This window comes from Corvus kubaryi, unplaced genomic scaffold, assembly GCF_017639235.1.
Source record: "Corvus kubaryi isolate FWS band 111438036 unplaced genomic scaffold, C.kubaryi_AGA036_p1.0 65274, whole genome shotgun sequence".
Taxonomy (NCBI): domain Eukaryota; kingdom Metazoa; phylum Chordata; class Aves; order Passeriformes; family Corvidae; genus Corvus; species Corvus kubaryi.
In genome coordinates this window covers 12,709-37,069 of record NW_024581881.1, presented here as the reverse complement: position 1 = coordinate 37,069, position 24,361 = coordinate 12,709, and the positions used below count along the sequence as shown (strand labels likewise).

General features: G+C 53.1%; 4 protein-coding genes across 8 annotated transcripts; 1 reads left to right on the top strand and 3 right to left on the bottom strand.

The window, feature by feature from the left end:
• Positions 1-2,290: 2,290 nt before the first annotated feature.
• Positions 2,291-6,523, bottom strand: LOC121673181 (dnaJ homolog subfamily B member 13-like). Of its 4 annotated transcripts, none has more exons than XM_042046272.1 (8): positions 6,365-6,523; positions 5,655-5,758; positions 5,253-5,414; positions 4,696-4,853; positions 3,830-3,943; positions 3,025-3,138; positions 2,862-2,938; positions 2,291-2,506 (listed from the first exon to the last, which is right to left on the bottom strand). In XM_042046272.1, the coding sequence occupies exons 1-8, from the start codon at positions 6,430-6,432 to the stop codon at positions 2,353-2,355; spliced, it is 951 nt and encodes a 316-aa protein (XP_041902206.1). In that variant the 5' UTR covers positions 6,433-6,523; the 3' UTR covers positions 2,291-2,352. The 4 variants fall into 4 exon arrangements, with proteins under 4 accessions (XP_041902206.1, XP_041902209.1, XP_041902207.1 ...); XM_042046275.1 differs by lacking the exon at positions 6,365-6,523 and adding an exon at positions 6,278-6,356; XM_042046273.1 differs by having other exon boundaries at positions 2,393-2,525.
• Positions 6,524-6,611: 88 nt separating this feature from the next.
• LOC121673179 (proteasomal ATPase-associated factor 1) lies at positions 6,612-16,774 on the bottom strand. Its single transcript, XM_042046271.1, has 12 exons — positions 16,625-16,774; positions 16,510-16,550; positions 15,979-16,082; positions 15,530-15,619; positions 11,655-11,753; positions 10,837-10,987; positions 9,628-9,822; positions 9,203-9,294; positions 8,821-8,936; positions 8,151-8,233; positions 7,824-7,906; positions 6,612-7,013 (listed from the first exon to the last, which is right to left on the bottom strand). The coding sequence occupies exons 1-12, from the start codon at positions 16,669-16,671 to the stop codon at positions 6,936-6,938; spliced, it is 1,179 nt and encodes a 392-aa protein (XP_041902205.1). The 5' UTR covers positions 16,672-16,774; the 3' UTR covers positions 6,612-6,935.
• LOC121673183 (cytochrome c oxidase assembly factor 4 homolog, mitochondrial-like) lies at positions 16,744-17,402 on the top strand. Its single transcript, XM_042046279.1, has 2 exons — positions 16,744-16,834; positions 17,036-17,402. The coding sequence occupies exon 2, from the start codon at positions 17,042-17,044 to the stop codon at positions 17,288-17,290; it is 249 nt and encodes an 82-aa protein (XP_041902213.1). The 5' UTR covers positions 16,744-16,834; positions 17,036-17,041; the 3' UTR covers positions 17,291-17,402.
• A 790-nt stretch (positions 17,403-18,192) lies between these two features.
• Positions 18,193-23,797, bottom strand: LOC121673182 (39S ribosomal protein L48, mitochondrial-like). Of its 2 annotated transcripts, XM_042046278.1 has the most exons (9): positions 23,500-23,797; positions 22,686-22,738; positions 22,376-22,413; positions 21,980-22,065; positions 21,215-21,387; positions 19,945-20,047; positions 19,309-19,398; positions 18,590-18,665; positions 18,193-18,300 (listed from the first exon to the last, which is right to left on the bottom strand). In XM_042046278.1, exons 1-8 carry the CDS (start codon positions 23,518-23,520, stop codon positions 18,591-18,593), a joined length of 639 nt encoding a protein of 212 aa, XP_041902212.1. In that variant the 5' UTR covers positions 23,521-23,797; the 3' UTR covers positions 18,193-18,300; position 18,590. The 2 variants fall into 2 exon arrangements, with proteins under 2 accessions (XP_041902212.1, XP_041902211.1); XM_042046277.1 differs by lacking the exon at positions 18,193-18,300 and having other exon boundaries at positions 18,451-18,665.
• Positions 23,798-24,361: the final 564 nt, after the last annotated feature.

Here is a 24,361-nt window from a genome sequence, read left to right as displayed (position 1 = left end):
GACAAGGCATGAACAGATTTCTGTGCTCTGGAGTGCCTTAAAACCTTTCCCTGTCAGGTTTTAATGGGTTTCTCCTCAAGATTTCCTGTGGTCCAGCATCCCTGGTGTCCCTTATTTTATCCAAAGTACAATGGTAAAGGATTGAATAACTGACAAGTGGGATCTGGATGAAAATGGTTCTGATAAAATCAGGCAAAGAATACAGTAAGAGAAAAGAGCATCCTTTCAATAGGTAGGGATGAAAATGCTGGGAAAGGGCACTTTTATATTTGACTTGGTGTCACTTCTCAGGGACAAAGCCCCACAGTGAGCACTCAGAGCAGAGGTGGGAAAGCCGGGAGCCTTCGAGCTCCTCATTTAATTTTCCTTTCCCGGGGAATGAGCGCGGCATCCCGGCCCGGTGCTGCCGCCCTGTGGACACCGTGGGGCACTGCAGGTCCGCATGGAAGCGACCCTCGAGGCTCCGCCATCCGATCCTTTGGGATCGTGGAGTTGCGGTGTTCGGGGATCCAAGAGCTGTCTCCCTTTGGAGCCATTTTAAAGGTATGATCCTAGAACATTTGGGAGGCTATCTGCAGAATTCCAGAGTTTGTAGCTGGATCTCACGCCAAGTGCAGCAGGCGGGCGGGGATTCTGACCCGTCCCGCCCAATGCCTTCTGCTCAGCCGGGCTGAGCTGTTGCTGGCTCAGGTTTTCCAGGGAACTGCAGACCACCGAGGACCGATGCTCTGGGAAGCAGGGGCTGGACTTTGCAAAGCCGAGGTGAACTTTGTAAGAAAGCGGGAAGGGATTTGGGCAGAGCGGGGAATGAACGCGGTCCCCGCCGGTGCCGCGGCCGGGACTCGAGCGGGGCTTTGCGCACCCGGTGCTGCCGCCCTGTGGGGAGCGTGGGCACTGCAGGCCCCGGCGCCGCGAGGGGCCCCGGAGGCTCCGCCGGGCGGGGCCTCAGCAAAGAACGCGTCCCAAAGCCTCCCCCCCTCACCGATACTGTGGGTGTGGGGTCATTCACAAGGACTCGGGGCTCCTCTTTTCCTCTCTGCTGGGATTCACTCCCTGGGAATGACATTTCTGACAGCCTGGTCCTCCCTCTATCTGCTGGAAAAGGGTAGAGGTGAATTCCAGAGTTCCTTTGGGATAATGGAGTTGTGGTGGTTGGGGATCAGGACAACGACAGGTTTATATCCCATAGAATTGGCTATTTATAACCCTCTTCCTCACAGCCCCACTGACGTCCTTCTGGGAGACTTGACGGAATTCCCTGGAATTCAGCTGATTTTACCCACCCTGAGGTGAGGCTCCAGTTGACACTTTAAAGCAGAAGAAGGTGGTGGCCAGACATGTTCCTGGCTTGTGGTGAAGCAGATGCTTCCTTCATCCAGGATGGCCTCACTGGTCTCTCCAAAGGGTCCCACAACCTCACTGTGGTGACTAAACCCCAACTATCCCAACCCGTGTTGGCTTTGGGATGGGGATATCCCTGGCACATTCCCTGCAGCACTGCTTTTCCCAGCACAGCTTCATCCCATCCTTCCTGGGGCCGGGCTCCTGGAATGGGGGGTTTGTGTTGTACAAGCAGTGCAGCACTGCAGGCCCTCCAGCCCCTCTCACCAGCCCAGCCAGGCTCAGCATCTTAATTGGCTGAATTATCTTAATTGCCCACGTGCTGGGAAGCAGCCATGCCAATTCCAGAGAGAGTGAAGAAGGAACAACACTGTTTGAGGAGAAACATAAGAGAACGGAGGTTTCCAGAGAGGAGTTTTTAGGGAGAAAGAAGAAAGTGTTTCTAGGTTTTCCAGCTGGGAAGAGCAGCACTTTCCGGGGGCAGTGGTGTGGGCAGGCAGGAGCAAGCCAGCTGATGTGGCAATTCCCATCATTCCTTACTGGCACCTCCAATAAACCACCCCTGTGGGGTCTGATCGCAGCGGGGTCAGGGTTCCCTCCCCTTTTTAGGGCATTCTCCCAGCCCTGGAGTGCCACTGGAAAAGGCAACACAAGCGTTACCTGACGTCTTCCCTGTGCTGTCAGGGCTCAGCTTTAGCAGGGACAGACTCTGGGAGTAGGAAAATAAAGCACCGAGGCCAGTGGGTGGGGTCCTGGCCATGGGTGCCTCCCTCCATCGCCCCCAAATCCTCTCTCGGCCTCCCCACGGCTGCAGAGCTGCTGCTGCAGGGTGGGAGCTGGAGAGCAGAGACCACAAAGCCAGCTGGAGCCAGGCCAGGCCTCAGGGCTGTTGGTTTAGGGTGACGCTTTAGGGTTCCCAGCGCTTGGAAGAACTTCTGCCCAGTCCCAGTACTGGCTCCAAAGCTTTATTGGGGGGATAAAGGAGGGGGGAGAGGGGCAAGGTCACTGTCCCTAGGGCAGGAGGATGCGTTTCAAGAGCGTTTTCGCCTCAGGGCTGAGCCTCTTGGGGAAGCAGATGTCAAAGTAGATGTAGAGGTCTCCCTTGCGCTGGGGGTCCTGGAGCAGTGGCATTCCCTCCCCTGGCACCATTTTACAGTACTTGGGGCTGCCAAGCAAAGAAGAGGCTGAGAGGAGCCTAGGGATGATCCCAACACGGGAGCCATGAGCCCCACCTGCAGAGCCCCACGTGGGTTTCTCAGGTTATTTCCTCCTCCAGCTTCATCCAGGGGCCTGTCCTCCTCTTCCAGGCTCCAGCATCCCCCTCATCCACCCACGCCCAGCCCTCTCCTTGCCTCTGCTCCCAGCAACATGGCCCCAGACCAGAAGAGTTGCCCACTGTGGGCATCATCCTCCTCCTGCAGCCCCAAACCTGCTGGAAAAGGTTTTGGAGCACCCCAGTGCTGAGGAGGTTCCTCCCAAGTGCCCGCTCTCCTCTGAGCCCCGTTTCCCCCAGCACTTACTGCACAATGTCGTTGATGGGGATGTTCAGCAGCCTCCCATCCAGTGTCCACACATCCAGGGTGCATCCAGTCAGCGCCTGCCGGGCATGGAGTGGCACCAGGAGCTGCTGCTGCAGCCCCAGAGCCCAAAGGTGAAGGTCTGTCCCCTCACTTGGCTCTTTACCTTTCCCAGGGGGATTGTGGCAACATAAAGGAGGTTGTTGTCGATTCTTTTAAACTTTGGGTGAAGCTTCTCTTGGACAACAAAGGTGATGTCAGCTGGAATGATGTTTGGGCCCTAAAATTGAGGGGAAAAAGATCATAGAATCATGGAATCCCAGGATGGTTTGGGTTGGAAGGGACATTAAAACTCATCCAGTTCCGCCCCCTGCCATGGGCAGGGACACCTTCCACTAGACCAGGTTGCCCCAAGCCACATCCAACCTGTCCTTGGAAACCTGGAAATTATTTTATAGAGGGAAAGCTGACACAAATTGCTGCTCTTTTGTTGCTGTTTTCAGCTGGCTAGAGAGAGGGCAAAGGTGTTTTCTTCCCTTAAGAGAAAAAGGAGTCTTTTCTCCAAGACTCCTGCTCAGCCAAGGACAAATCCAAAACTGTCTTTCTGCCAGGAAGAAAATCACCCCTTTCAATTATTTTTCTTCAACCTGTTCTAAGGAAAATCCAGGCAGGAATGGCTTCTCAGAGTGCTTCTGAGCACAGTAATGCTGAGTCTCTCTGTTGGTCATGCTGCTGAGTGCCCTCAGCAATGGGAAACCAGAGCTTCATACCATGGAAGAACTTTTTTCCATGGAGGGGGCAAAGCACTGGAACAGCTGCCCAGGGAGGGCATGGAATCTCCCTCTCTGGAGACATCCCAAACCCATCTGGATGAGTTCCTGCTCCAGGTGACCCTGCCTGGGCAGGGGGTTGGATTAGGAGGTGTCCAGAGGTCCCTTCCAAAGCTGACTATTCTGTGATTCTGTGCTTACCTGGTCTCCTTCCTTCTCGAAGGTGATCCTGGTGCCCCGCTTCCATCCCGGCTGCACGTCAATCGTTAGGATCTTATCCCTGATGGTGCTTGTTTGCCCATCCTCGTTCATCACCTGGGGGTGCACAGCGAGGGGCCCAAAGAGGGAGGGTCAGGAGTGCTCTGCTCACCAGAGGAAAGGGCCAGGGCGGGTTGTACTCCACACCAGAGTGGCTGTGGGTACACACCAGGATCAGATCATAGAATCATGGGATCCTTTAGGTTGGAAAAGACCTCCAAGATCAGAGTCCAACTGTTCCCCCAGGACTGCCAAGGCCACCAAATCACATCCAAGTGCCACATCCACACAGCTTTAAATCCCTCCAGCAATGGGGGCTCCACCACTGCCCTGGGCAGCCTGTTCCAGTGCCTGATCACCCTTTCAGTGAAGAAATTTTCCCTAATACCCAACCTAAACCTCCCCTGTCACAACTTGAGGGTGTTTCCCATGTCCTAGAGCAGGAGAAGCTCAGGGCTGGATCCAGGAGACTGGGACAACAAGGGGGGGGGACGCCGGTCACCAAGGGCACAAAAAGGAGTCACAAAGCAGTGTGAAAATGGAATGATGGGAGCCCAAAACACACTGAGCTCCTTCTCTACCCATCTCTGAGATCAGCCCTCACTTCCTACCAGCTCCCACATTGCCTCCAGTGCTGAATTCCCTTTGCCAAGGCAGGGGGGGGACATTGGTTCGGGTCCTTCTGGCTTTGGTGCTAATCCCTCCCTGTGACAAGCTCCTGGGACAGAGCCATCCCCAAATCCTCAGTGTCCCACACCGAGGGCAGAGCCCACCCCAAAATCCACCCCCTTCACCCCCACAGCCCCTACCCTGCGGGAGATCTTAATCTTCTTGGTGCAGCCATGGAACAGGTCCTCGAGGGACACGTAGAGATCCCGCACGATGGGGGGGTCCTGCTGCAGCGCCCCCCGGCCTCGGGGCCCTCCGAAGGGCAGCAGCACCTCCGAGCCATCCTCGGCAAAGAACTCTGTGTGAGGCAGCAGAGGGACAGCCCCTCACTCGGGTCAGAGATGGGGGGTCCTCCGGGGTCTTTACCTCCCTTCTTCTCCCGCCCGGAATCACCTGAAGTGGTTTTTCCCAGGAGTGTTTATGGCAACCTCGCCTCCCTAATCCCTCTTTTTGATGGGAATCGTCCCAGAAAGGGTCACAGGAGCAGCTGGGGAAAGCTGACAGCCTGAACATGCACCTCCAGGCCTCTCCCGCACGCAGGACTAGGGGAAGTCAGGATCTATATCCTCCAAGCACCGGAGGGAACTGAGTGGGCAGGGAAACATTCCTGGAAAGCTTAATGCTCTGAGGTGGCAGCTGCCATGGAATCATGGCAGTCACAGACAGACCCCAGCCACCCCCAAGTCTCCCAGCTTACCTGCAAAGGGGTTGTCCCCTCCAAAGAACTCCCTGAAGACTTTGTCAGGGTTGTTGTGGAACACATATCCGACGCTCCAAGGGTTGTCGCTCGCAAACTCCAAGGGGATGCCACCTTTGAGCCCCTCTTCGCCAAATTTGTCGTAGATGCCTTTCTTCATGGCTTAGGGAACAAGGAAGGTTTGGGAATTGAGGGAGAGCCCCAGCCTGCGATCTGGGTTTTGCTTGGGTGGAGGCTGGAGAAGAGGGTTCCCAGGAACAGCAGGGATGGACATGGGAGTGTGTGCCAGTTCCCAGCTGGGCTCTGGGTCTCAGAGCTGGTTCTGCCAGGGACCAGGAATTCACACCCCCTTCCAGCCCCTCCTGCCCCTCCAGTCAGTGGAAGGGGACACTCCCCACTTACGGTCGCTGAGCACATCGTAGGCCTCTGCCAGCTGCTGGAACCTCTTCGGCCCCCAGGGCTCCTTGCATTTCAATGGATGGTACCTCAGAGCCAGCTTCCGATAACTACGGATCACAGGATGTTTTGAGTTGGGAGGGGCTTTAAAACCCATCTAGGGACACCTTCCACTATCCCAGGCTGGACAGGGCTTCGAGTAACTTCCAGGCATGGGGCAGCCACAGTTTCTCTGATGAGCCTGTGCCGGGGCCTCATAATCCTCACAGGGAACAGTTCCTTCCCAATATCCCATCTATCCCTGCCCTCTGACAGGGGGAAGCCATTCCCCCTTGTCCCCAGTCCCTCCCCAGCTCTCCTGGAGCCCCTTTATGCCCTGCAAGGGGCTCTGAGGTCTCCCTGGAGCCTTCTCCTCTCCAGGTGAGCACCCCCAGCTCTCCCAGCCTGGCTCCAGAGCAGAGGGGCTCCAGCCCTCAGGGTACTGAAGGGAACAGCCCCCCACTGAAGGGGACAGCAGACACCCCATTCCCACATCCAGCCCGGGCTGCCCCCCCAAGCTGCCCAGACCCTTTTCCCCCCTCCCAGTCCCCACTGTGGGGCACAGGGGGAGGCGACGGACAGCCACTCACGGGGCCGCCCCGCTCCCGCCGCCACCCCCCGGGTCCCCATGTTTCCTCCCGGCCCGAGGGGAATCTCTGATGCTGGGGGTCCCTCACGCCTTCTTGATGTCGTCGGAGGTGGCGCCGCGGTCCAGCTCCAGCACAGCGTAGTAGTCCATGCCCATGGCGTCCCGTTGCTATAGCGACGAAAAGGCCTTCCGGTCGGCGCCGCGCGGGGCATTAAGGGAAACGTAGTTCTCCTTCTCACTTCCGCACTCTGCCGGGCCCCCCCAATCCTCTCCCCTCATTTCTTTTTCTTAAAAATCCCCAGATTTTCATGGAAACACATGTGTTAACACAGGTGTTATCAAAGCAGCGGCTTTATTTCACTCCATACTGTGATAGTCACTTTGACTGTGCCCCCTCTCCCCCTTTATTTATTTATTTCCCCCCACTACAAACAGCATTTTTTCAGCACTGGAAATAAAACCACAACATCATTGCAACAAAAGAGCCTCTCTAAATTAAAAACTAATCCCAGTTGTGTAGTAGGAAAAAATATGACCTGTTACTGTGTATGGAGCCTGGTCATCACAACAGCCTCAAACTTGTACACACACGTCCCAGGAAAATCAGCTTGGAAGAGCCTTTCCGACACGTTGCTCCATTATTTGGCTCCTTCAAACACTTAAAGGTCAGCAAGTTGGTATCTCCTCACTATCCCATCCCTGCAGCACGTGTAAATTTCCTTCTCCCAAGAAGCCACCTGAAGAAGGAAAAAAAAGCAGTATTTACACAAAGCGTTTCCCAAGTGACAGCTTCCAGTGAAATCCTCAGAGATGAGCTTTCCTTTTGGACTTTTGCAAAGGGAAGAGGAGGGGAATGGCTCCTGGAACAGCATTAGCAGGTTTTAAAGGACAGTTCCAGGTTTCACCAGAGCTTAGGGAGTAGGTGTGTCCTCACACAAGGGTTCTTCTATCAGATCCAAAGGGAAAATTAAGTGTGGCAAAACGTTTCTCCTGCTTTGAGTTGGGCAGTCAAACCCCGATCCCCCTGTGTTCATCTGAGGGGCTGTGTTGGGTAGGAGATGCACAGCTGGACTGTGGAGAAGGGCCAGGTTATAAACAAGGGCCCATTTCCAGGTTGAGAGTCCAGACCACACTCCCTGATCCAAGCAAGCACAGTGGGATGTCTGGAACGCACAGCAAGACCCAATTCCTGGCCCCAAATCCCCAGGGAACAAGAGGGGTCAGCAGCACTGGTTCTTTTACCCTCAGGATTGTCCCAGCACCCTAATTCCACACTTTTTATAGGAACACAGCTCTGCCAGAGCTGCTCCAACTCCACCATTCCACTCAGCTCCTGCACAATGGAGATAAAGCCAGGGAATTCCGCAGAGGATTGGTTTATGCAAAATATTAGGATTATTCAGTTAGAAAAAACAAAGATAAGCTCAATAGTCAACTGTGTGGAGGAACCTGCTGAGGTGAAAAACCTGAGCTAAGGGCAGCTGCCATCTGCCTGGCACCAGTTTTCCCTGCCCACTTTCTCCTCAGGGATGCCCCGTGTTCCTTACCTTGTACACGGGGTCGCAGTCGGCCTCAGTGAGATCCAGGACATAATCCAGGTCTTGCTGAACAATGAAGCAGGTGCCATCCCCTGCAAGGAAGGGCCAGCAGCCAATTAGTGAGACAAGCCACACTCTTCATTACAAACAGAAATGCTATTGGGAAAAGGCTCCAGTGGGTGAGACGTACCTTGGAGGCCCCGTTTTGGAGGGATATGAGGGATGTGGGGGGTGGAAATCCCAAACCAAAGGGGCAAGAGGACAATGCCCAAAGAGCACAAAGCTCCTTGATTTGATTACAGGATTTCCACGGGCACAAAACAGCCCTGGAATTACCTTGGCTGGCAATAAATCCATCTCGGTAGGGTAGCAGGGAAAGCACTGGTGCTCCTGACCTATGTATCACCTGGATTGGAGCACTAGGAAAAAGAGCAGAAACAAGGAATGAGGGTTGTTGTCCAGAGGAGCTGTGGTTGCCCCATCCCTGGAAGTGTCCGAGGCCAGGTTGGATGGGGCTTGGAGCAACCTGGGCTAGTGGAAGGTGTCCCTGCCCGTGGCAGGGGTGGAACTGGATGAACCTGAAGGCCCTTTCCAACCCAAATCATTCCATGATTCTTTCCTATGATACTGAGTTAGCAGGGAACACCAGTAAAACCCCACAGCTCAGTTCCAATCCCATGCTGGCATGAGGATCAGGGTGTCAGGATCCTACAAAGACATTTGCTTCACTCAAGCAAATGAAGCAAAGAAATGGGCTGTGTGGGAGGGGTGAATATTGATGTTAAGAAGTTTTCTGCCAAATTTATCTACACGTTTGTGTACAGAGATTATATAAATATAAAATTATACAGTTACATAACATCATACACACAGCACATCAACATAATGCAAGAGGCTCAGGAGCTCACGGTACAATGGGAAGTGGCACTGCCTGCCAGCACCCTCTGCCTGACTCTCTTTTCCAACCAAAACCCTGGTTGTTTGCCCCAGGCACTCACTCACTCACTTTGTGTTTCTCACATCCAGCTGGTAGATGTTCCCATCCTGAGTCCCTGCCAGAATGTAGGTGCTTGACAGGAATGTGCAGCAGTTGAAGGCGTCAGATCCAACATAGAGGAACACCTGAGGATTCGGGAACAAACCAAGTGTCAGACACATGGGACATCCAGGAGAGGGAAGCAGAACAGCTGCCACTGTTTATTTTTAAATACTGTCTTCCCTGTTCCCAAGTTAAATCCTGAGCCATTCTTACTCCTCATGTAAAAATCTATCCAGGAGAAAGGAGAGAGAGCATCCCTTTATTGCACCAGGCTTTGGCCTCTCCTCCAGTTTAGGTTTAACCTGGCTCAATTCCCCATCCCAGTGCTCTGGCAGTCCCAGATCCTTACTGGCTGCCTGCTCTGCAGTCCCACTCCTTGAAGCTTCTTGTCCTCTCGAGCCAGCAGCAGGATTTTCCCTTCTGTCCCGACCTCACGTTCACCTGACAAAAGGACAACAGGTAATGCCAACAGTGGCTACACAACAAATCTTGATGGGATCCAAACCCAACAGTTTGGATCACCCCTGCTGAATTGTGGCAACATTCCTCCAGACCCCAAGACACCAGAAAGGCCAGTAATCAAGCAGAACTCCGTGTTCATTACCCAAACTGCTAGATAGGGCTCAATTCCACCCAGGACTGGAGCGCTCTGTTCCTGTCCCAAGGTGGTAAAAGGGCATGGAGCAGCATTCCAGACACTTGGGATTACTGGTAACAAGCCTAAGCAGTTTGGGACAGGGAAACAAAGGGGAATTTTAAGGGAAAGCCCCTCACTGGGAGGTTTCTCAGGTGTGCCCAGGTTCAGGGAGTTGTCAGCAGTGCCCACGGCGACGCCGTTGATGGGAGAGCCACAGTCAGCGATGACGCCCAGGCAGGCAGATTTCCCACAGTCCCAGAGACGGGCAGTGCCGTCCCTGGAGCAGGACAGGACATTCCTTCCCCGATCCACGATGGCAGTGTCCAAAATACCTGCATGAAACCAAAGACTGAGTTCATACAGACATAAAAAGCACCCCATTTCCCAAGCTGAACTTGACCACTGGCTCCAGGCCACTGTCCCAGTGACAGCAGTCACACACCGACAAGTTGTGCCTCTAGAAAAAGGTGTCTGTGGAAGGCAGCAGCTCCCAGAAAACCCCACAGAGCGGAACCACCAGCTGGCACAGAGGGAAGACATTATCCATCATGTGATCAGCAACACCTCACCTCAGCACGAGCTGATGCCACACAAAATTAACCTCTAATCTGGGCAGAAAAGAGCCTGGCACTTTTAAATGTTCCCGTGTCCACCCCTGGATAATCCCAAAAGCAGCATTCCTGTTATCCAGCTACAGCAACATGCAAAGAGCAGTCTCTGCTGCCACTAAGATCCCTTAACTACTTTATTATACTGTGGGCTGTCAAATTCGGATCTGAAAAATGACAGTGTTTTTTTTAGCAGAGAACAGTCAGGTGGTCAGAAGATTTGATTGGCACTTTCCCTACAGAAACCAAAATGACAGGATAAGCCAAGCAAACAGACTGTGAGTGACTGGCAGCATCACTCTGACCAAGGTTCTGTCACACCACCTGGTTTGGTTAGGGGACACCTGTGCCAAAGCATTTTCAATGCACACAAATAGATTATAGAATGCCTTGGGTTGGAAGGGACCTTGAAGATCAAGTTCCAACCCCCAAATCACGTAAGAACAATGGCAGGTTTTGCACAAGATGGCTTTTTGAGTTAATCAAGTTTAGGGCAGCCAGCCATGGGGTTTATTAACCTCTCAATCAAGCCCAGCACCTTGTGGGACAGGGTAAGCCAGAGCCTGGACACAGCAGTTGGTGGCTCAGGGAAGAGAGAATTTGGGCCAGCATTTGGGGCATCTGATGCTACATTCCAGACATCAAACACAGAGTGCAGCAGGCTGGTGACCGAACATCAGCCCCGGCGTGCAAGGCAAGCACCCACACAGCAAATGAAGCATTTTAAGGGCTCTGTACCTCTTTTGTGACCTTTAAATGTTACTACACAGCTGGAATCTTCTGCTGACCAGATCTTTAGCTGGGCATCCATTCCCCCACTCAGAACCACGAGGCCCGATGGGAAAAACCTGCAACAATTCACATCATACACATGGCCTTCCAAAAGTCTCTGGAAAAACAAAGAACTACGTGCTAGTTCCATTGTCATCATCCTCGTGCCGAGCAGTTGTTGAGTTTTGACACTGGAAAACTTGGAAAAATTCTCACATGGGCAAAGGATTGAGCTCAAATCCTCTGGGTTTGCGTTGCTGGGATGGACTGGTCTGAATTTGGAGCAGTCAAAGAGGTGACTTTGGGCCTCCCTCTACCATTTGAGCAGCTAACTACATAGCAAAAGATACTACATTTGCTTCTAATTACAAGTTAAATGTCTTTATCCTCTGCCAAACAAGGAGCTGACAGGTCAAGCTCCACACGAAGGAGCTTTCCCCCTTTTCTGGGAAGGCCACAAGCCAGGATGGAGGTAATCCAGCACCGAAAGCTTTTTGTCCTCCCCTCTTCTCTCCTTCATAAGAAATTCATAAGTGCTTTTACCATGCAGGATAGGGGCTGTCAGTGACCTGTTATTCCTAAGCACCTCTCTGAGCAACATCCCCCTTGGGAGAAGCCACCTTTTCCAATAGATTTGACTTAAAGCCTCCAAGATGCCCAATTTCAATTAGCTTCTCACTAAGAAGCCAGATTCTTCACAGGGTGTGAACAGCCTGACCCATCATGGCCACAGGACTTCAGGAATGTCACAGACAACACAAAACATCCAAGCCAGATGCTCTTACTCTTATTTCTCCGTTCGCAGCCTGCCAGATTTTCATGGTCCCATCCGTGCTGGTAGACACACCAAGTCCTCCACCACTGGAAATATCAAGGCAGGTAATCTGCAGGAAGGTAAAAGCACCAAGAATTAGCTTTATATAATTCTGTATATAAGTATATCTGCTCAAGAGCCTAATTCTGTACGGGGGAGACCTGCTAAGTACACTCTCTGCCTGTGACTCTGCAAGGCAAGGAGAAAAAGGAATGCTCAGGGAGAAGCCTGCACAAGCAGCAGTTGTATTCCAGGTTTATCCCAGGTTGAAGAGAAATCTGGACTTTTCTAGCAGGTCCTGTAAACAGATGAGAAATAAGAAAAGAGCTCATGATAACTGGCCCAAATCACAAGCCACCGTTTGAGATATTTATGAAGCCAAATTCACAGCCTAAATTTGCTGAAACACTGAATCAAAACAAGTTCTTCATACAAGCTTGGGGCCCCTCAGAAGGAGGACACTGAGGGGCTGGCAGGAGGGGGCAGGAGGGGGCAGCCGGGGGGGGCAGGGTCGGGCTCTGCTCCCAGGGAACAGGGACAGGAGGAGAGGAAACGGCCTCAGGCTGGGCCAGGTTGGACATCAGGAGGAATTTCCTCATGGAAAGGGGTTTTAAACACTGGAAGGGGCTGCCCAGGGAGGTTTGGAGTCCCCATCCCCGGAGGTGTCCAAGGAAGGCCTGGACGTGGCACCCAGTGCTCTGGGCTGGGGACAAGGTGGGGATCAGCCACAGCTTGGACTCGATGGTCTCAGAGGTCTTTTCCAACATTAGGAATTCTGTGATTCTGTGAGTGGCATTTGCATTGCGTTTCTGAATTGCATTTGCAGGCTGCGGATGGGGAAAAAACGCTACAGTGCTAAAATCCATGGACAGGAATAAGAAGTGCAGATGCACCGTGAGAAAGAAGACCCTGTCCCGGCTCCAGCCAGGACACGGTTAAGTTTTCCAGCAGCAGGAGGGGCAGAGCCAGGAGCCGGATGTCCCCCGATCCCACCTCCCCGTGCGGCGGCGGCGGGAAAAACTCCCTTCTTTCCGGCTTTCCTTCTATCCGGGCGGGTCCCCGCGGTCGCTCCCTGTCCCATTGCTGTTCCCTGTGAGTTGTTGGCGCCTCAACCCCCGATCGCTGCCTGTGGTGCCTCCGGTTCCCCTCTCCAGCCTCCCGCGGGGGAGCGCAGGGAGCGAGCGGCGCGGGCCGTGCCCGTGGGAACGCTAAATTCGGGAATACCATTCCCAAACCACCACCGCCGAATCCGGCGCCCATCGTGCGGCACCAAGGCTCGAGATCACAACAGCTCTGCCCGCAGCCGGTTGGAAGCAAGTTTGAGCTGAGTGTTTGGTGTGTGAGGTACAGCCGCAGGGCACGATGTGGCTTAGTCTGCCCTTAGTGGAGTGGTGCCTATACAGGTTTATAATTCCCTGTGTGGTCCTGATAACGCACTTTCACAGTTTAGGGAGATGGTTCAAGATTTTTATGTACGTGGGTTATGTGGTATCAACTTGTGACGTGATATACTACCTCCAGGAGACCATTAATAATCGTTCCCAGTCTGGGGGGGGAACAGGAGACGATGATTTCCACAAGCCTTTCATCTCCTTTTACTCCTTCAAGCCTCTTATAGCAGCTTTTGAGGATTCTGGACTCCCTCTGAATACTAAGGAAGGCATATTCCTGTTGCCGTGTCTGATATATCTCCTCACTCTGGTCTACATCATCTTCAGAGTCACAAAAGAGATTATTAAGAAATTCTTTCAGAGGTCGGATGATGATGAGTGGCACGGAAGGTGGGAGAAAATCGGCCAGGTTTTGAAGGAGTATTCATCTCCAGTGGTTTGGAAGTTCACCCCTGAACAAATACAGGACCCTGTTAAAGTGGCAGAATATCTGAAAGAGAAGCGCTGTGGTGGTTCCAGGGAGGAGCAACTTACTGCACTGTGCTGGGCCCTGGCTACTCTTTATCGGACACTGCTGGATACCAGCCAGTCCCCTCAGGAGGAAGAGGAGGAGGAGGAAGAGGAGGAGGAGGAGGAAAACAGACCAACAGGCACTGTAGCCACTCAAACTGCAGCTGCACCAGAGGAACAACCCATGCCAGGAGCAGTCGCTCCTAAACAGAACACACTCACATCCAGGCCCAAATTAGTTTGCTTAGTGAGGGATGAAGAGGAAACAGCGTCCTCAGAAGAGGAGGAAGAGGCAGAGCCAGAGATAATGAGCAAATCCCAGCGTAAGCTGCAAGAAATCCGACAACGATTCACCCGCCTTCCGGATCAGTCCCTACTGCTCTGGCTGTACGACTGCTGGTTTGCAGGGGCCAATGTGGATGTATTCCTAAACAGTTATGAAGCCACGCACCTGGGACCCCTGTCCCGGGATGTGGCCATTGACAGGAGGCTTGGGAGCGGGCCAGGAACTCTCAGCCTCTGGAGGCGACTCGTGTCAAGTGTGAGGCTGGCGTACACCGCGGACGAGGTGATCGTGTACCGGGACAGGTGGAACACCAAGCTGGAAGGTGTTCACTATCTGACAGAATTAACTATGGTGGACATACTCTACCGGAATACACGGAACACGCAGTTCCTCGACAATCCGGACGGAGCCTACTGCACCTGGCGCATTTGGGCGGAATTTAAAAAGAGTGCGCCACCGTTCTATGCCAAGGCGCTGTCATCCTTTACATGGGATAGGGACCTAAAGGTGCTGAAGTTAAAGGCCTACATCTGGGACTATAGACTGAAACCCTCTTCCCCTGCCACGGGACAGCTGTGTGGAAATACAGCCCAAGGAAAACAGAGCCTCCAGTGATGATCCCTGCACAATATGCCACGAGGAGCTAAGCAGAAACACATGTGAACTGGAGTGTGGGCATGAATTCCACAGGGAGTGCATCAGGACGTGGCTCCAGGAGCATTCCAGCACCTGCCCCATCTGCCGTGACTATGCTGTCTTTCCTACAGACGTCCCTCAGCGTCCTGCATGGAACAACTCAAAACGTTACAAAGCCAAGGCTTGGAAAAGATCAGTGTTTTAGAAGAGCTCCCAAAGAAAAGTGTTGAAGAGACCAAGGTCTTAAAGAACAGACTGGATTGATTTCATAAGGCTCAGAAGTACAAGTAAAAAAACGGCAGCAGGAGAAAAAAAACCCAAAAAACCAGAAGAATTTAAAAGTTTAAAAGAACACAGCTAAAAAACCCTGGATACCAATGAGAGGGATTGGAAGACCACTGATGACAAGGAAACACAGTATGATGGATATAAATATCTATCTTGAGACATTTAGGAGGGACAGCCTTTGATTAAGGGAATGATTCCTGTGCTTTTGTGTGTATAGTTGGGCAGTGTGGGATCTGGGCATGAGTAGATGGGATAGACTGAGGGGTGGGGAATGTCCTGGTTCTGGCCAGGAGAGGGTTAATTTTTACAGGAGCAGGGAGGGACACGGGATGGGATATTTGGGATATTCGGTGGTACCTTCTAGGGGTTCTGGGTTCCTTGTGGTTTCCCTGTCCTGTTTTGTTAATTAATATTGTTGCTACCGTTTATTTTCTTATTCCATTGCTGTTCTCAGTAAATTGTTCTTATCTCAGCCCCTGATCTTTGTCTTTTGTGCCTCCAATTCCCCTTTCCATCCTGCTGCAGGGGGAGGGGGGAAGGAGTGAGTGGCACGTGGTCCAGGGTATTTCAGTGGGAACGCTACTCCTAAACCACAAGATCCCAGTTCCATCTCCATTCCAGCCCCTCACACACGAATCCACACTCCAGGCCACCCCTCACTGCGAGGACACCACACACAGGGATGTGAGATTTACCAATCACACCCAGAGATTGCCACCTCACAAGGCTACTCACACTTTTCTGATGAATCCTACAAAAACTTGTGTATGGAGCCAGGAACTTTGTGGACACATTCTCGTGAGGACAAGAAATGAGGATGCTTTTCTAGAGAAGGAAAGAGAGGGGGAAGAAAGGAATTAGAAGTGCTGTTAGTCCTGAAACAGAGGTTGCCGAGGTAGAACCGTGACCTGGACCCAGCTGTAGGATCCCAGAGCCTGAAAACTGATGGATGGGTCAGTGTGGGGCTCATCTCCTCAGGATGCAGGTGGGAAGGGATGGCTGCTGCAGCCTGGCCAGCCACGGCCCTGTGGGATGGTAGGGACCAGCTCCAGGGCTCAGCGCAGCCGGAGGCTCGGGATGGCTGGGCGGGACTGTGCAGGTACTGGGTGACAGCTTAGGCCGTCAGAGTGGCTCCCCTTTATGCACGGGGTGGTCACCAACCCCTCTCCCCCCAGCCTTGGCACCTTGGTGACTTCCCCGACCACGAATCCCTCGGAGGCCACGATGTCTGGGACACCATCGGAGCTGAGCCCGCGCCGGGTGACACTGCCGTACAGGGTGGGCTTCCCTGGGGGACAGCAGCCGTCAGCCCCAGCACCCTCACAGCCCACGGGGACCCCAAACGTCCCCCACCCCTCCCAAGTCAGAGAGACCCCAACCACCCTCACCTCCTCCTCACCCACAAGGAACTCAAACACCCCCATGCCCTCCGAACCCACAGGACCTCCAAATGACCCCACCCCCTTTAAAACCGAAGGGACCCCCGAACCACCCCAGTCCCTTTTAAACAAGGGACCCCCAACCACTCGCACTCCCGTTTAAACCACAGGGCACCCCCACCCCACCAGCCCCTATTCCACAGGGTCCCCCAGCTACCCCCACCCGTTTCTGCACCACAGGCTTCTTAAACACCCCTCACCTCCAGAACCCTCTCGATCCTCCCCGATCCCCTCTTATCCCCACGGTTACCCCCGAGGCCTCTTCAAGCCACTCACCGGTGCTGCGGCAGCTCAGCCAGGCCTCGCCCTCGTCCCTGCTGCAGAGAGAAGCGGCCGTGAGCGGGGCAGGGACAGGGATAAGGACAGGGACAAAGAAAGGGACCCTTCCCACCTCAACGCCCGGCTCCAGTCGCTCTGGATCCGCAGCGTCGCCGCCATCTTTACCGGGGTAACTGCACCTACTTCCGCCTCCTTACTTCCCGTCGACCGTCGCGCGACCGGAACGGGAAGAAGCCCGCCAATCAACGAGCGCCGCCGCGGTCACGCCATGCCCCGGAAGTGCCGTGCCGGGCTTCCGCCTTAAAGGGGCCGCGCTGCGCTGGTACGGGGGGTGTTTATTGGGGGGGGGGGTCGGGGTCGTGGAGGGTGCTGGACATCTGTGGGGGAACGGGGACCCTCGGGAGGTGAAGGGTGGGGGTTGAGGAGGCGGTGGGCACCCGTGGCTGGGGTAAGGTGTACGGGGAGGGTGCACGGAGAGGCTGCTGAGCTCCCCAAAAGACACGGCCACCTCCCTCGTGCCCAGCTCTCCATGGCGAAGGCCGGGCACGCCTGGAGCCGCGCGGCGGCGGCGCAGGGCGAGGCTGAGGAGGGCGAGGATCCCCTGGACGCCATGATCGCGCGGACCGGCTGCCTGGAGCAGCACCGGCAGCTGCAGGAGTGCATGGCGGAGCGGCAGGACTGGCGGCACTGCCAGGAGCAGCTCCGCGCCTTCGGGGCCTGCATGGCCCGGCGGCAGCAGCGGGAGCGCGGAGCGAGCCCAGCCCAGCCCACGGACTGACAGCGCCCGGACTGCCCCACAGGAATGCGGGCGGCTGCGCCCTTCGCCCCGTTTCTGGTGCTGGGAAATCCGTGGGGAATTGTTGGGAAATTTAAATCTGGAATCTGTCGTCCCTCGGCTTCATCTGTGCCAGTGGGAGAACTGGAAGTTGGGGGGGGGGGGGGGGGGCGGGTTTGGAGGATACAGCGTCAAGCTGTGCCACGGTAGGTTCAGGCTGGACATCAGGAGGAATTTCTTACCGGAAGGGGGTGTTAAACATTGTCAGGGGCTGCCCAGGGAGGTTTAGAGTCCCCATCCCTGGAGGTGTCCAAGAAAAATGGGATGTGGCACTCACTGCTCTGGGCTGGTGACAAGGTGGGGATTGGGCACAGCTTGGGCTCAATGATTCCAGAGGTCATTTCCAGCCAAAATGATTCTGTGGTTGGGGACTTCTGGCCCAAAATACCCCAATCCAGGAGCATTCACAGCACTCAGGCTGAGTCTTGGCTCCAGAACAGTTCTCTGTGCCATCCTAAGGCTTTTGTCAGTAGTGATAACTTCATGTCCCACAGGATGGGATTTTTGGGGAGGGGATTTATCTCCTGGGAAGCCACAGAAAAATTTGGAATGGGAGAAAAATGGATTCTCATCTGACCACCACTTACTGGCAAATAAGCCAAGAGAAAGAGCACCCATGGCTTTTGCCAGAAGGAACATTCCAGGCTATTTGCCAGGGCTGTGGGTGCTGGGAATGCCGAGGGGCTGGGTTCCAGCACTGCTGGCCAAAAATCACAGCGGGCATGGAAGCACAAGCAACACCTGGACAGCCCCGGTTTGGGGGAGAGTGTAAATGAATGAGTTACTTTCTGTCTTTTTCACGAGCCACTCCGTAGAAAGGGAGAAAAAGCCTCCAAACAAACCAGTTTCTGGCACAGTTTCTCTTGGCATCCATCAAATTTGGTTGTAACAATTCGTGGGATTGTTGTAGCACAGCATTATTCACTCGCAGAGATTTCTGCAGAAACCCCCACCTATCAAAAGGAAAATAGGCAGGTATTAAAAAAAAAAACAAAAACCAAAAAAAAACCAAAAAAAACAACAACAAAAAAAAACAACCTGAAGGAAAGCAAACCCACATTCCATTGTGGCACCTTTGCTCCCAGTACAAACCAGTCAGATATAAATGCATTATTTTTTTTATTGGGACAAGCTGGTTGCTGACACTGGGAATTCCTTCCAATTCACCGAGTGATCAGTAGGAAGCATAGGAAGCACCCTCTGGAGGCTGGAACAGCCCATGGATGGCACCTTGTTCCTCACCTCAGGACATCTGTGCCAGCAGCTCTTCCAGCTGTGGTCGAGACTTCAGTCGGCTCTTGAAATCGGCTTCCGTGTGCTACAGAGGGAGGGAAAACCACCACAAGTGAGGATCACGCAAACCCTTTCCCAAAGACAACCCCTCGAGAGTGGAAAAACTAAAGGCTTAAATGCCCACTGCACCCAGGGAGTGGAAAGCCCCAGTGGGAAGTCACTCAGTGCTGGAAAACCATTGGGCTTCCAACAGAAAACAAGTTGAATGCTCCTCCTGGAGCGAATTCCATCAAAGCAGGGCATAGCATTTGGGATTCCAGTCCCAGCCTTGCTATCAACTGCTCCATGATGTTCCTGGGGATTCCCAGAGAAGAGGTGGAGAAGCACTGCTGAAGTGAAATGTTTCCTTAAGGCTCACACAGGGAATCTGTGGCAGCAAAGGAAAGGAACCTGCAACTGCCCTTTCCTACAGATCCATGGGAGGGGCTGGGAAGGCACTTCCTGTGGCACTAATTAGAGAAGGCTAAATGGGAAATGAAACACTTACTGAGAATTAGGAGCAATGGATTTTCATGGATCAGGGATTGCCTGGCTCTTGGGGATTCCTGGTATCCCCAAGTCTAGAGCAGACAGTAGGCTCGGGACCAGGTTTGTGCTCTCAAAGCAAATTCATGGCATGGATCATCTCTGCTTCCAAAAGGGAAAGGCACTGGGAAATGTAAATCTACCTGTTTCACTAACAGATGGACCCCCTCAGGCTGGTTACTCTGAATGATTTCCAGGAGTATGGGAGCAAACGTTGAACTCAAACCACGGATCTGAAAGCAGAAATGACAGAGCTGCAGGAGAACAATCCCAGGATAGTCTGGGTTGGAAGGGACCTTAAAGATCATCCAGTCCCACCCCTGCCATGGGCAGGGACAACTTCCACTATCCCAGGTTGCTCCAAGCCGTGTCCAGCCTGGCCTTGAACACCCCCAGGGATCCAGGGGCAGCCACAGCTGCTCTGGGCACCCTGTGCCAGGGCCTCCCCACCCTCCCAGGGAACAATTCCTTCCCAATATCCCATCTAACGCCGTGAGTTTCTCTGATGACTCATCCCTAAACATGACTTTTCTACCCCTCATATCAATTATTCTGCAGAAAATAGATCTTAAATCTTCTGCCTGAAAAACAGAGCCAGGAAACCCTTCTGGGCTTCTAGTTCAGGAGCAACACTCAGCAGAAAATGTAATTAGACTTTTTGCTTCCATTTATGCCCAAATGATGCCTTTCATCTGTTAAATGTTCGAGGGGTTTGGGGAGCCTGTGATGGGAAGTGCTGCAGGAGAGGCCCAGCGCTGTCAGCAAATCCCAGCTCCTACCTGGACAACCCTCTGGTGGGTGGTCAGGACTGCATCCAGCTGCATTTTGGATCCCCTCTCTTCCAGGAACAGCACCTCATTGGTTTTGGTGGGCATGGCATAGCTGCAAAAGCCAGAGGGCAGTGCTTAGGACAGGCAGGATATCTGCACTACTTTACAGGGATGAATCAACCTCCACAGCAGAGAATGGGAAAGGAGATTAACTTTTCATGGGAAATTAATTATGCAAAGGACGTATCTTGCAAATCAGATGCTGGTAGAGGCCGGCTGTTTTGCTGGAAGGAGATAAGGGGGAAGCTCTGCAGCACTGCTGCCAGCAAAAACCTGGATTAGCTCTGAACACCAGCCTGAGAACTTTTAACTTCTTCATAGTTCAAGGAAAGCAAGAGTTCTGACTTATTTTGTCTTTTGGGACAGAGCTAGAAACTGCTGCTGCAATGCACCACTCAAAATACATTGTTTACAGCTCAGATTTAATGGGAATGTGACTGGGAGTGGATCAGACTCTGCCCCATACTCAGAGACCTCAGCCTCCTCATCCCTATTCCCACAGCTACATCCCAGCTCCATCCTCCTGCCCACCTTTTCCCCTCAATTTCCAGTCTGAAGGGCAAATCCTTTCTTTCTCTATACACTGAACCACATCCAACCTCAGAGGGTACAAGTGAAAATACACATTTTAGAGAGTCACCACTGGTTTTATTCCCTCAGTGCTTTCCCCAGTGCCTGCAGCTCCCTGAGAGCACTTCAGGCACCAAGATGCTGCCTCACATTCCTCAGGGATTAAAACCAGTGGAGTGGCTGTTGGGATACACCTGTTTTGGAGATCTAGGATGCTCCTGAAGCATCCTCTCCTCCTAAACTGAAGTAGCAGGAAGCTCACCCAGCACCTTCAGGGCTTTCCCAAGCTCATTCCAGTTTGGATAACCAGGGTGATGTGCAGAGCCTGGATCATAGACCAGGAAGGAAAACCAGCAGCAAATGTCAGCAACTCCCAGGCTCTGCACCCACAGGCTTAAAGCCTTTTCCTCAGAGGAAGGAAATGTAACAGCTATTTTTTCCTTGGAATCTGCTCAAGTCAGTGCCTGAAAAACTCCATTTCAGCCTTCCTGTCATGAATACAGCATCCAAAATTGTACAGACACACAAAAAGAGACCACAGGGAAGGTGAGAGATTTGGATTTACATCCGAATGGGAGTCTCTCAGGGAGACTGGAGTGTGCCCTGATCTGCAGGTGGTCATAATCCAGAGGGACAGATTTCCCCCTACCTCTCATTGACCTGGACTGAGAGCCGGTTGCAGAGTCTATGGACATACTGAGCAAAGTGCTCCACCAGGCACAGATCATAGGAAGTCATCTGGATGTTGACATCTCCATACTGGTACTCAGTGCCAGCACTGATCTCTTTCATCTGCACCTTTTCCTTTCTCCTCTTTGGAACCTGTTTTCCAAAAGAAAATACAATAAAATAAAATAGAAAGTATCTGGTTTGAACCATGCTGGGAATAAAAGTTCGGCTCTTGGATGGCATCACATGGAAAACACACTCATGCTGTGATTAATTTCTTCCAGAGGAAGAAAGAAAGGAGTAAAACCAGTAGAAATAAACCTGCTGTTTATTTCAGTTCCTGCCTAAAAGGCAGCTGACTTGTTGTTGTTTCCTCCTTCCACACAAATGGATGTCTTTCCAAGTCTCAGGGAGCGTGAAAAGGTTACATGCAAATAAGACCTGCTCACAATATTCTGGAAGAGTTTAGGTGTTAAATTCAACATCAGGAAGAGGTTCCTCCCTTCCAAAGCTACTCACTAACTTCCACAGGAATGTACTGGCCAAAATGAAGCATTTCTGCAGTGTGGTGAGTGGGTACTTCATGGAATCATCAAATAGTTTGGATTGGAAGGGACCTTAAATCTCATCCCATTCCAACACCTCCCACTATCCCAGGTTTCTCCAAACCCCATCCAGCCTGGCCTTCCATATGCTTCAGGACTACCTTGGGAAAGCAAACACAGAAGGAAGTCCTTCTGCCTACCTCCTTTGGGAGCAGGTATTTAAACTTCCCAATTCCATGTGTAGGTCGGGATCTGTAGGATCTGTGGCAACTCAGGAGTGCATCACCTTAAAGTGAAAGCAGAGCAAACATGTTTCCAGCTGCAAACAAACATCTGCAGGTGCTCTGAGAGCCCCAAACCCATACTGATGTTACAGAACACCATGGCTGGTGCCAGTTGCTTAGCCAAGAACAAGGCAAAAAAGAAGAAAATGTTAGAAAAAACCATATGAAAGTGGAAGAACACCTGCTCAGGTTATTTAACCAGTTCAAAATTGGCTAAAACCCCCCAAAGTTAAACACAAATGCTCCAATGTTTAATATTTATTTGACGGAAGTGAATTTTTGCCTCAAAACTGGACTGACAACAGACCTTACCTGCAGCACATAGACGGTTTTGTCTGGGTGTTGCTGCTCTGTAGGAAACAAGATAATGATTAAAAATCTGTAGGAAACAAGATAATGATTAACAACTCTGGTTTCCCTGACCTATGGGAAATATGTGACCAATGTCCTTTTGCAAATGCTCTTGCTAAGGCACGGCCTGATCCCATAAGCACAAGGACTTCCCCTTCTTCCCATCCCACAGCCCTTTCAGCTCCCAGCTCAAAGTCTTACCTCCACTATTAGAAGATTTGGCAAAAAAAAAAAAAAAAAGGCAAATTTTTGGTCGTGTATGTTTTCTCACCTGCTGAGGGCAAGCACCTGCCTGAGCAACACTCCCTTCTCCGAGCACAGCACCTGCAGTGGTTAAAATACAACAGCGTGGCAGATCCTCTGAGCAGTTTCACCAACACCTCCAGTTACTACAGCTCTAGGACAGGACCCGAGGGAACAGCTGGAGCTGCATCAACGGAGCTTTAGGTTGGATTTAGGAAAAGGTTCTTCCCCCCAGATGGGGCACTGCCCAGGCTCCTCAGGGAATGGGCACAGCCCCAAGGCTGCCAGAGCTCCAGGAGCGTTTGGACTATCCAACGCTCTCACGGACGTGGTTGGATAGCCTGTGAACACCCTCGTGCTTGTCCCACCTCCACACGGATGGAGGGAAACAGTTCATCCATCCGGCAAAAAGCTTTGCTGTCGCCAAACCAGGATGGGGGATAAATACCGATGTCCCAAATGTCCCAATGTAGAGGGACAGGGATCTGCCAAGGCCAGGAGACGAGGGTTCTAACAGAGTTGAGGTGACCTCTAGGTGTGTGAGGATGGGGAGCAGGGGTGTGTGGGTACCTCTGCCCGTGGTCCAGGAGCACCAAGACAGATCCAGGGCACGATCTCGAGGTCTGGATCCCTTCAAGATCACCCCCCCCGCCCCCACACGCACACACACACGTCCTTCCGAAACCAAACCAGGGCCGGATCAGGGCCTCCAGCAGCAGGGCTGGGGCTGTCTCAGCTGTCTCAAGGACCAAGGCTATTCCTCCTTTCCTGTTCCTCCCCTTCCCTGTGTCCCCCCGTCCTTCCCCGTTCCCACTCCCCTTCCCGGTGGCTATCCGCGGTACCTTCGGAATCGCCGCCATCATCCGGCGCCGCGGTCCATCGCTCAAACCGTTCCCCCACAGTGCCTCGGTAAGCCCCCAATCGGCTCCCTCCGTCCCGCGGCTCCCTCCCCGCGTTCCGCCCACCGATGCCTCCCGGAAGCTCTAACTCTCGGACAGCCCCCCGAGAACTCCCGTAGGCAACAACTTTGGGACAACCCGTGCTATCGGCGGGGCCCTGGTGTCCTAAAGGCGGCGGCGGGGAGGGCGCGGGGGTGCGGGCAGTAATGGCAGACACCTCGTTCCTGCCTCCCACACGCAGCGGGCAGCGCCGCCACACGGCAACGGCTGCACAGTGCACCCTGCCTTGCGCCTATCACCGCGGGCCCCGCCAGCCACGGCCCGCCCTCCGCCCGTCCTCGCACACTGATTGGCCAGAAGACACGTCCATCACGGCGCGGCGGCCATGTTGAGTGTGGCATAGCCACGTGGCAGTGCTGAGCTCGCCCCCGGGCCCCGCCCCAGCGGGGTGCAGTGGCCACCTTGAGTGTGGCGTCACGGCGGCCATTTACTTAGGCCTTTAGTATCAGTTTAAAAAAAATTATTGACAATCACTAAATCCTAAGCGTAGGAAGGTTGGGCTGGCGGGGACCTCCTTCCTGATTTTTCAGTGGGAGAGGAGCTGGGCAGGGGGTCTGCCTGGGAAGAGATGGGCCTGTGGTCCTGTGCTCCCCAGGCCTGACAGTCTGGAATTGGCTCAGGAAAATCCATCCCGTGCCAAACTGCCTCAAAATGCCACACAAACCTTAATTTCCCACAGGCTCTTTTCCCTCCTCCTAGCTCCCGTCTCTCCAGTCTGGCTCCAGTTTCCCCCTTTTTCCATGGC

Coding starts and splice junctions, on each gene's coding strand:
- LOC121673179 (XM_042046271.1), bottom strand. CDS start 16,671: ATGGCGGCGACGCTGCGGATCCAGAGCGACTGGAGCCGGGCGTTGAG. Junction 11,754..15,529: donor GTAGGATTCATCAGAAAAGT/GTGAGTAGCCTT, acceptor ACCTTCCTGCAG/ATTACCTGCCTTGATATTTC. Junction 10,988..11,654: donor CTGCGAACGGAGAAATAAGA/GTAAGAGCATCT, acceptor TTGTTTTTCCAG/AGACTTTTGGAAGGCCATGT.
- LOC121673182 (XM_042046278.1), bottom strand. CDS start 23,520: ATGATGGCGGCGATTCCGAAG. Junction 21,388..21,979: donor AATACCTGCTCCCAAAGGAG/GTAGGCAGAAGG, acceptor TTTGGAAAACAG/GTTCCAAAGAGGAGAAAGGA. Junction 19,399..19,944: donor CCCACCAGAGGGTTGTCCAG/GTAGGAGCTGGG, acceptor TTCTGCTTTCAG/ATCCGTGGTTTGAGTTCAAC.
- LOC121673183 (XM_042046279.1), top strand. CDS start 17,042: ATGGCGAAGGCCGGGCACGCCTGGAGCCGCGCGGCGGCGGCGCAGGGC.
- LOC121673181 (XM_042046272.1), bottom strand. CDS start 6,432: ATGGGCATGGACTACTACGCTGTGCTGGAGCTGGACCGCGGCGCCACC. Junction 5,759..6,364: donor TCCGACGACATCAAGAAGGC/GTGAGGGACCCC, acceptor TGTGATCCGTAG/TTATCGGAAGCTGGCTCTGA. Junction 2,939..3,024: donor CCACAATCCCCCTGGGAAAG/GTAAAGAGCCAA, acceptor CATGCCCGGCAG/GCGCTGACTGGATGCACCCT.